The 10092-nt window shown below is 44.5% G+C and overlaps 1 protein-coding gene across 4 annotated transcripts; it reads right to left on the bottom strand.

Annotated features, from left to right (window-relative positions):
* Positions 1-3441, bottom strand: PSMG3 (proteasome assembly chaperone 3). 4 transcript variants are annotated; one of them, XM_030958107.1, is made up of 3 exons: positions 3418-3441; positions 2639-2856; positions 1-639 (listed from the first exon to the last, which is right to left on the bottom strand). In XM_030958107.1, exons 2-3 carry the CDS (start codon positions 2852-2854, stop codon positions 487-489), a joined length of 369 nt encoding a protein of 122 aa, XP_030813967.1. In that variant the 5' UTR covers positions 2855-2856; positions 3418-3441; the 3' UTR covers positions 1-486. The 4 variants fall into 4 exon arrangements, with proteins under 4 accessions (XP_030813967.1, XP_030813969.1, XP_030813965.1 ...); XM_030958109.1 differs by lacking the exon at positions 3418-3441 and adding an exon at positions 3221-3272 and having other exon boundaries at positions 2634-2856; XM_030958105.1 differs by lacking the exon at positions 3418-3441 and adding an exon at positions 3221-3272.
* Positions 3442-10092: the final 6651 nt, after the last annotated feature.

Genomic DNA, 10092 nt, shown 5'->3' with positions numbered 1-10092 from the left:
TTTCCCATTATACAACTGTTGATTTTTTACCAAGGCTTGTATTTCAATTGACGTGATTCTCACAGAGCAAAAAAGAAACCAGGTAAAATTTGATTTGACAATGTTTCCTTTATTCCCTCTGCACTGGGTGTTCCCCCTTTGTGGTATGGCACAGCTACAGAGCTTGGCATCTGCTGCTCCTCAGGACACATATGCAGAGCCGAGCCCTTTCCCAAATAAATGACCCACCCAACATGATAAAAGTAGCACTTCTCTCCTATGTTGAAACAATTGCTGTCATCTCACCGCTGTCTATATGGACTTGCAAACCTGTCCCAGTAATAAAACCCACAAACGTTCTACACAGTAGAGAAAAATTCATGAAATTCCTCAGGACGTCCAAAACCACCACAAAGACATTCCATCATTTTCATTTCTAGTCCTTTTAACTAGGTGGTGATGAGTCATGGGCTCAGGATCATTTCCTTGAATCCAGATGGCACAACTTCACCACACTTGGCAACTTCGGATCACTTCTCGTAGGGCCTGTATTCCTTCCACGGTTTTGTCCTTTAAAGCCATGGCGAGGAGAACAGGTTTGTTCCCAGCTTCCTGCGACACAAATGCCACCAGGTTTTTGGCACAAACGTGAACGAGGGGCTGAAAAGCAAAGGGATACAGATGTACACTCCTACAGATGGGAGAGTCCTCCTGCAGGAGTTAGGAGAGGAAGAGCCCTGAGTGACGTGGAGAATCTGTTGATCCTGGGCTCAGACTGAGCAGTTCCAACATGGTCAGCAAAGGCAAGCCATGGGACAGGGAACTTCAGAAAGCACTTTCTTAACCAGCTTAAAAGGGAAGAGTTTGGTCCCATGAGTGCGCCAGCCACCCACACCACCCTGAAACAACTTTACTGGAGCTGCACTTGAATTGAGTTCAGCACTGTCTGGGAAACTTGGAAACTCAATACAGAGAATCTTTCCTTCCATAATCCTCCCACCTGAACTACGGCACCAGTGTTAAATGATATGAAATGCTGTGGATCCAAATGCCTTTATTTCCTTCACAGCCAGGTTTCTAAAGAAGGTTGCAAGTACAGGTTTTTTTTGTTTAAAAACTTGTTCTGAAGAGGGGATGTTCCACTGACAAGCTCTGAAAAAAACCTGTTATTTTTGTAATTCCTAGAGATCCCCAAATGGTGTTATATACAAAGTTTTTGTATGCCTGGTGTTACAGACATGTTGCTTTTTATTTTAATAGAATCATGAAAAGCAGAAATAAGTAGTGAGACTGAAGGAGGCAAAAAAGGGATATAATCCTTTCCATGAGCTTTCTTGAACAAGAATAGATCAGAACAGCATTGACTATTTCACGTGGAAGGCACCTACAATGACATCTAGCCCAACTGCCTGACCAACTCACAGCTCAGGTTAAAACATTATTCAGGGGATTGTCCAAATGGCTCTTAAACACTGACAGGATCAGAGCATCAACCACCTCAAGCCTGTTCCAGTGCCTGACCACACTCTTGGTGAAGAGGTGTTTTCTCATGCCCAGTCTCAACTTCATCCAGCACAGCTTTGAACCACCCAGCTTACCTAGGGTTTATTTACACCCAGAGCTGTGTGTCTGTCAGAAGGATGAGTTTGTTTGATTTTAGCTGCTGTTTGGAAATGTGCAACATCCCAAAGAATGATGTTAGCAGTGACAAGCAGGAAAGCAGCAAACTAGCAAAAGTCTTCTCTTGAACTTTAGATCAGTTAGTTAAAATTATTTAAAAATAGAATGGAACAAAGTAAACATAGCACTTCCCATTTCCAAATAAAACCCAAAATAAGCTTGGGATGGAGGTGGTCAGCATTTGCAGATATCAAAGCAGAGAAAGCAAAATATCTCCCAAAAAGGGAAGACTATTGCTCAAGAGAAAGAACTCCACAAGGGGAAGTCATGGATAGAATCAGGAACTTGTGTTGCTATAGCTTTTCTAGTTAAAGCAAGCAAGTAATATATGATAGCTTCAACCCTGATGGAAAGCCTCATAATCTTGTAGCTCTGTAACTTTCTGTTTTAATGTTTGACCAGTTGATGCTTTTAGAAACACATTTGCTTCTGCTTTCTCTCTAGCTTTGTGAAATGGTCGATAAAAACCTCATTTTGTTGAAGCAAAACAAATTAAACTTTATCAAGGGAAGGTGCTGGCAGGCACACTTGGGAGCGGGCAACTAAAGTCCATTATGGGGCTGGCATAGATAGGGGAGGATGGGGGTGGGAAAACAGACCTGAAAAGGAAAACAAACTCACTGGAACAGAAACCCAAAAAGGTTATCAATGGCTGCATATTTAATCTTGCAACCCTTAAATCAACAGAGCTTTATCAAACTTTCCATAAACACGCAGAAGCAATCCGTATCCTGTAGGATAAAAACAACAGATCGCCAAACCACTCACGGTTAGTTAAACTTTCATGTCCAAGAGCAGACGAGCGCACATACTTTTCTGATGAGCCCCTCTTTCCTCATTTTAAAATTAATCTTATCACTATTCAAACACTGCTTAACTGCTGTGATTCATCAACTCCCTGGCAACTTGCACAGCCCCACCTACCACATTTCCCCCTTATCTTTGCTGCCTCTGCGCTTCGCATCCGCTCTCACCTCACCTCATCCTTGCCCAGCAGCACCTTCGTGGTGAGCGAGGGCCTGCCCACGTTGTCGCCGATGGTGTTGGGGTCCACGTAGACGATGGTGCCCATCTTGCCGTACTGTGTGACCACCACGAGCACCGAGTTGGAGAAGGCCGTGCACACCACCTCGGTCGGCACCCCGTGCACCACCTCCTCTCGCTGCTTGGACGTCACGATGGGACTCACTTCCATCGCTTCCGAAAAAGAACAGAACAACAACAGTGTGACAACATTAGATTAAAAAAACATGCGCCACGAGCTACAAAAAGACAGAACCCTTCCCATAACTTGGAATACCCACGGTTAAGTTAATTTCTGTGCAAACCCGCACCGCTGACTGGGGGGGGGGACTTCGCAGCCCCCCAGCGATGGCATCACTGCCCCCGCATGGCCCCGCTGCCTCCGACCTGGGCCCCGCTAGCGCGGATAGCTGGTACCGAGGTGGAAATCTCAGCCCTGCTTTCCACCCCGGCTCCACCAAGCTTTTTCTGAGAGAGACATGGAGTCAGGGAGACAGCCACCCCCATCCCGCCGGGCCGCGGCCCTCACCGCCCCTACCCTCGCCAGCCCCGCCGCGCCGCCGCTCTCCGCCCGGGCCCGCCCCGCCGTGGCGGAAGCGGCGCCGTTCTTTTCCTTTCCTTTCCCTTCCTATCCCTCCCTCTCTCCCGCCCGCAGCCGGCGGGGGGCGATGGCGCAGGGCAGCCGCTGCCCTCACGGGCTGTCCCCTCCCTTTCCCTCAGCGCCGCCGCCATTACCCGCCGCGGCAAGGCGCCATCTCCGGCCCCCCCGCGCTGTCCTCACGGTCCCTCGCCCGGCCCGGGCAGAGCTGCCGCATCCGGTCCCTTCTGCGGCGATGAACCCCTTTCTTCGGGGATGATCCCCTTCTCTGGGGATGAACCCCTTCCCTCAGGGATGAACCCCTTCTCTGGGGATGAACCCCTTCTCTTGGGGATGAACCCCTTCTCTGGGGATGAACCCGTTCTCCGGGGATGATTCCTTTCCCCGGGGATGAACTCCTTCTCCAGAGATGAACCCCTTCTCCAGGGATGATCCCTTTCTCGGAGGATGATCCCCTTTCCCTGGTCCAGTCTCCACGCCCGGTTTCTCCCCGTTCCACGCTGGGAGTTGGGGAGGACTCACAGGCAGGATCTGTGGCTGTGAGGGGACAGGTGACCCTGGGGACACAGAAGGGCTGTGAATATTGTTCTTCCCTCCATTTCCCCATGGGATACGATCACTCCCAGTACTGGGTTTTGTTAGGCCGCACTGTAAGACCCCGAGTGTGCTCTCCCATCTTAATAAAAGTGGCTTATAAAGGGGGCTAGTGTAAAAGAGGCAACTTTTTACATAGGCAGACAGAGCTAGGACAAGGTGAATGCTTTTAAACTTAAAGGGAAGAAATGTACATTGGCTGTTAGGACTCAGAGTTCCCCATGAGGGTGCTGAGGCCCTGGCACAGGTTGCCCAGAGCAGCTGAGGTTGTCCCATCCCTGAAAGTGCCCAAGGCCAGGTTGGCCAGGGCTTGGGGCAGCCTGGGATGGTGGAAGGTGTCACCCACAACAGGGTGAAAAAAGATGATCTTTAAGGTCCTTTCCAACCCAAACCATTCTGTGATTCTATGAAAACAAGGCTGGTTTTGGTCATGGAAACGGCTTTGCCATTAACCGAGTGAGCATTGGCAGGTGACCAATGGAACTGTACTGGGGGATAAAATAAAGACATCTGTGTGAGCAGAGTGAAACCAAATGTGCCTGACCTAGGTGCAAACATTGGTTTCTATTAATTATACCTAATTAATACAGTGCTATTTTTTTCCTTTGAAATAGTGGTATTCATGAATAAAAAATTTTGTATTCTAATTTATACAAAGCCCTGAAAACTGGCAATTCCCAGAAGCTTGCAACCTCCCGGACTCCTGCAATTGCTGCATCTAAAATACATTCAAAACTTTCATTCCCATGTTTTAGCTCTCCTTTTCCAGCATCCTCACCACATCCCAAATATCCTGGCCATGGGTACAGCAATAGCTACCTGACCTGTGGGTTATCTCTTCGGGTAACATCCCTGAAGGTCCTCATGAATACTTATTTTATTTGTTTTGCATTAAAAGTTTTACCAAAACTTGATTACAGGAGGAACACATAGACTTTGTGCTGGGAATCCTTTAAGGCACCGGTAGAGAGCAGCAGAGATCCATGGAAAAGCATTTAATTCAGCAGGTTATTTTTGTGGTTAATTCAAACAGAGAGACTCAATACCTTTTCAGTACTCTTTGCAGTCTGGCAAATAGTCTGTTTTCCAGCACTGAATAAACAGCATTCCTCTTTCTTGCTTACCACAATCACTCGAGGCTTTGCCTGTTTGACAGAGATAATAGCAGCTATTGTCAGTAAAACCTCCTGACTCATAAAGAAGTTTATTCCTGCTCTCCCTTCTCCAGAGAGTAACTTTACTTCAGGATACAAAGGACCGGATTCTTCCTGCCATCCTTGCCAGACTTCATTTTATTTTTTACATGGCAGGGGACCAAAGGGAGTCCACTGTAGTTCAGATTTACATGGAAACACAATTCTTTGCTGCTTTTGGTTTAGTTTGGGACAAAAAAAAAAAAAGTTGTCTTTCACAGCTTCCGTCAGTTAGAGGTCTCATTTTGGCATGTAGCTGAGATGGGATATAGCAAGCTGAAGCAACTGAGCACTGAATCCTCATCACTGAAAGTGAATACATTAAAAAATTAACTAAGGAGATGACTCCTGTTGTTTGTGTGACTGAGGCAGGGGATGGGGATTTGAGAATACACACCAGGATAGGTAATGGGACCTTTCCTGAGGGGATCTGTCTGCCTGTCATCTGCTTCCCAGAATTTCTGGCTGAGAAGGATCTGTATCCATACTCACACTCCTGGTTTCTATGACATTTTACCTCCACAGATCCCTGATCACATTGCAAACATTATTACATTTATCTTCATAAACTGTCTTTCATCATAACAGATTGTTAATATAACCTATTTTATGGTTCAAGGGAAATAAAGAATCGAGACCGACAGCAGTTTCAGAGTCATCAAATCCTCAGCTGGAGATTTCACAGGATTTCAAGATCCCTTCTTCCATCCCCATGCACTTGCTGCCAAAGAAACATAAGTCATGCATGTCACTATCTCAATTATAAGAGAAAATCAATGACTGTGCAGCCCCATACTTTGACAAGCAAAACTACTCCTAATATTGCAGCTTAATACCTTTAATATTATTTATTCAAGCAATTTTGTACTGCTTTTCTTTTTAAACTGCTTAAGTGCCTCTGTGTGTGTAGACTGGAAGGAGGCTGCTTTTATATTATTAGACTTTGCATTTAGCTGAACTGATTTTATAAGAACATATGTGTAAGATCCACAGAGCACCAGAAATATTTCCCACTGCTCTCGAACATAGGCACACAGTGTTTCAGGACACCCGTTAATAATCCCTGCTCTGGGGAGTGCCTCACTATCAAAGTGCTGGGTTGGTTTATTAGTTTACAGGTTATTACTTCTCCAGTTTAGATTTCTCTCTTGTATCTTTTATGATGCAGAATATAGACTGTGAGCTGGAACCTCGGGTGCAGCTGGACTCTGGGCTGCTCAGCCGAGGAGAGAAGAAAGGAATTAGTTTGCTCCCTGATGCAGGAGCTGCTTGGGAATTATTCTGACCCTTGTTATAAATCAGGTACATGAAGTGGAGCTGCCTGTGAGTACATTCCTCAGGCCAGACAATATCAGAACTCTCCTTTTCCTCTTATTACTGTCTCAGCAAGGTCAGGGGTGTGGGTGGTGCAGGGTTGTGTGAGGGCTCTCTCCATGGGGCCGTTGTAAAAGGAGTAGAAGAACGGCAGAAATTCACCTCCTGGATTTCTCCTTTCAAGCCATCCCCACTGCATTTAATTAGTCTGGAAGAGACCATGTTCAGAAAATAATAGTGAATCGAGCCCCTGGGGGAGGCAGGGAAAGGGGCACACCTGGGGCTGTTTGGCCCAGCAGTCGGGTCTCCCTGGCTGGCTGGCTGCAATCAGCAGAGAGAGGCGTTGGCCTTTGGTGCAGAGTGGAAACAGCTTTGAACCCCACTGTCCACAGTCAGGAGTCACCCCTGCCGCACCTGAAGTTGGTAGATTTATCTCTGGGTTTCTAGAGCTCCTCCTGGTAGAGGTATGAGCCTGCCAAACATGACCACAGCTCAGCTGCTTCTGCGCACGGGACATCAGGTGTGCAGGGGAACATGAGGTTGGAGTGTGAGCTGCTGAGGAATTTAGATGTGTCCAGGATTAGGTGATACCTGAACAGCATCTCAGAGTTAAAGCTCTGAGGCTCTCAGTTTATGTGCTCATATTTTGAAGGAAGATGAGGGGATTCTGGCACTTTTGTGTATTGGTCCCTTTTCTGTGCTCCCTAGGATAACAAGATTATCAGTTCTTATTCTGAGAGACAATTCTAAGAGGTTTGCTTTGTTCTGAAGTTGTCCCCATGGCTCTTATTGTATGGAACATCTCTTATTTCATTGATTGTGTGAGAGGAAGGCTCAGCCAATCCATCAAGCATTGCAGAACCACTCCAACCTACTTTGTTGTTGATGAAACATTTTTTTTCCCAGCGTTGAATTCAGCCAGCAAAAAACATAGTGTTAGAAGAAAAAACAAACATAACACTTAAACCCAAATTGTTCCTTTTCTTAGTGAGCTGCACTCAGCTGCACATCTGAAATAGAAGTGCTGGATGTGCTTGCATGCTTGAGACTGTCAGGTCATGTTATTGTTTTGGTTTCTTGCACTTGCAGCTTAGTAAGGAAGCAATAGGGGAATGTTCATTAATGTTTGTGTCAATAGTAACAGCCCACATATGAGCACTAGCAGATTTTCCTGAGAAAGCTCAATGCACAGGGTAGGATTTAAAAACATGGCAGTAAGCCAGCATGCCCTGGCTGGGCCTGGAAACATCTAGGTAGCAATTTGACTGGTGCTCTGTGGAAGTTTTTTTTAGTCAGATTTAGCGACCTATAAATAGAGGAGTACTCCAGCCCTTGTAGGACTTTTTTATGCTGTGTCATTGGTGTTTTCTGAGCTGCTCTGCAGGCTGGGGGAGGAGGATTACAAATCTGTGGGGCTAAGAGGAGAAAGGAGCAACCTTGGTGCTGGGGGAGAATTTTGGGAAGGGGCTCCTGCTGAGATTGCAGAGCCTGGCAAGAGTGAAGCAAGTCACACCTGCAGAAGGACTTTGCTGAAAACAGTTTCTGGGGTGCTTGATCTCAAACTGCAGTGTTTTTCAATATTCAGTACCCTTAAAACCAGCACATCTTAGATTTCTTTGCAAAAATTTCTGCAGAAGTTATTTCAACAACCACTGAAATGAAAATGACTTTCTGGAAATGTGTGAGATACACCTCCAGAAACACTCCAGACTACCTAAGAGAGCTAAAAGAGCTCCAGCTACCTAAAAGAGTCAGGATTACATCATGCAGACAACCTGGTGCTGTGTGATGATAATTTTATCCTCGATATTTATCATGAGATAACAGCTGGCTGTTCTGGGCACTGTAGGCAGGGGGTATGGAACAGACAGAGTCATCATGAGGGAAGATTGAGTTTGAGTACTGTTTACATAATTTTCATTTGTCAAATAACAGCCCCTCATAGATCACAACCATGACAGCGCCTGTGGATGGTATCATCCATCAGCAGATCTACTCTGAGAGCAGCAGAAGCTTTGTGTTGCTGCAGTGGCCAAAGGAATTATTTCCATGGATCAGTAAAGACAGCAGTAATTGCCTTAAAGCTCACTATAGTTTATGTAGGAGATTTTCAGGTGCTTGTGGTGATCTGTCAGATGGAAGACAACATGCAAATGGAGTGGATTGTAAAAATTACTGTGGCATAGCTTCTAACAGTAAAACTCATACCCCTCTGTTGCTGAGAAGTGTGAAAGCACTGAAAATAACTCCATGGCCCTTGCAGAAGTAACGAGAATGTCAGAGTATTAGTATGATGCTAATAGTATAGTCAGTCCTATAAATCACTTAATTGTGGCAGCAAATTAAATAGTGTTGTTGTCTAGAATTCACCCACAGTTAAAATGATATATCTTGATGAGACAAATTCCTTCTGTGCTGCCAGTAATAAATTAGCTCCTCTTTCGAGTGAGAAAACAATTAAAAACTTGGTTGAAAAGGGCATACTTTCTCTGTGGCCACTGATCCCTCAAACTCTGGAAATAATAAAGTGGTTCTAATAGTTGTTCATTGTTACACAGTTGAAGGAGGAAAAATCCATTGCCTCATTATGTTCAAGACAGTTATGAAATTACATTGGGAATATTTGAGAATGTAAGAGGCATCTAACCAAATGGTTTCAACTTTGACAATGTGTCATCATTTGCAGTTCATAATGCTGCTGTTAACTTTTGGAGATATCAGTCAGTGCACACAGTAGAAAATGAGAATAAATATTTACCTTGCATTTATATACTGCATAAATAACAGCAAAGTACACAGTAGACAAGTCATGATTCCATTTTGAGGGTTGTGTAACAAAAGTTTCAGAATTACAGGAGTATTCATTTTCAACACTCAAATATGTGGAAGCATTCAGGCAGTTCTCAGCAAAATGGGCAACAATGCCTTGCCAATGAAACAGTAACAAAATGATTTATGAATTACTTCTGAATATTAGGTGAAAATTGGCCTAATCTGAGTTTTAAGTTCTTTATGTGTTGAAGATATTGAAGGTGGTGGAATTGCCTGGTGTCTGAATGTCTCTTTCATGATACATTAAATTTGTTTGCCATCTCATCAAAATTATCATGCTGTCTGGTGCTCAAGTTGAGCACATAAAACTGAAGCCACAGTAAAGAATCCAAGTCAGCCTTGCATAAAGACATTCCATGGCAAGGCAGGAGAGTGCAGGCAGATGTCCTTTAGTGGGCCACAGAGACTCTCAGATTTCTGTCTTCATCTGCCTATACTAAGCAGACTCACTGAAAAGAGAGAGATTTTAGGAATCTGGGAGCTCCATTGAAGGACCTACCTATAACAGAAGATTGGAAATACATTTATGAAGATTGTTGTGATTTGAAAGATTTTCTAAGGCATCATGTGCATGTACTGCAGGAGTTTGTTTTTAGAAGAGTTTCTAATCCTGGTTATCTCCATTTCAGAAAACTTGTGGAGTTTACTACATCTCCTCCTGTGTCTAGAGAGTAATCAAATAAATATTTCCTCTTGGAAGCAGATTTAATATTCCAACGCCCTGCAAAATATTGAGTCGGTTAAAGTTGAAGTTCAAAGTTAATTTTAACTGACCATATAAATTCTTTTATGAATCAACATAAAAAGAAACAAGTACTGAAGTTGTTTGTTAGTGCCATTCTAAGTAATGAACTGAAGTTTGTGATAATTTAATTGTGC

The sequence above is a fragment of the Camarhynchus parvulus genome, chromosome 14, assembly GCF_901933205.1.
Source record: "Camarhynchus parvulus chromosome 14, STF_HiC, whole genome shotgun sequence".
NCBI lineage: Eukaryota > Metazoa > Chordata > Aves > Passeriformes > Thraupidae > Camarhynchus > Camarhynchus parvulus.
This window is presented reverse-complemented; position numbering and strand designations above follow the sequence as displayed.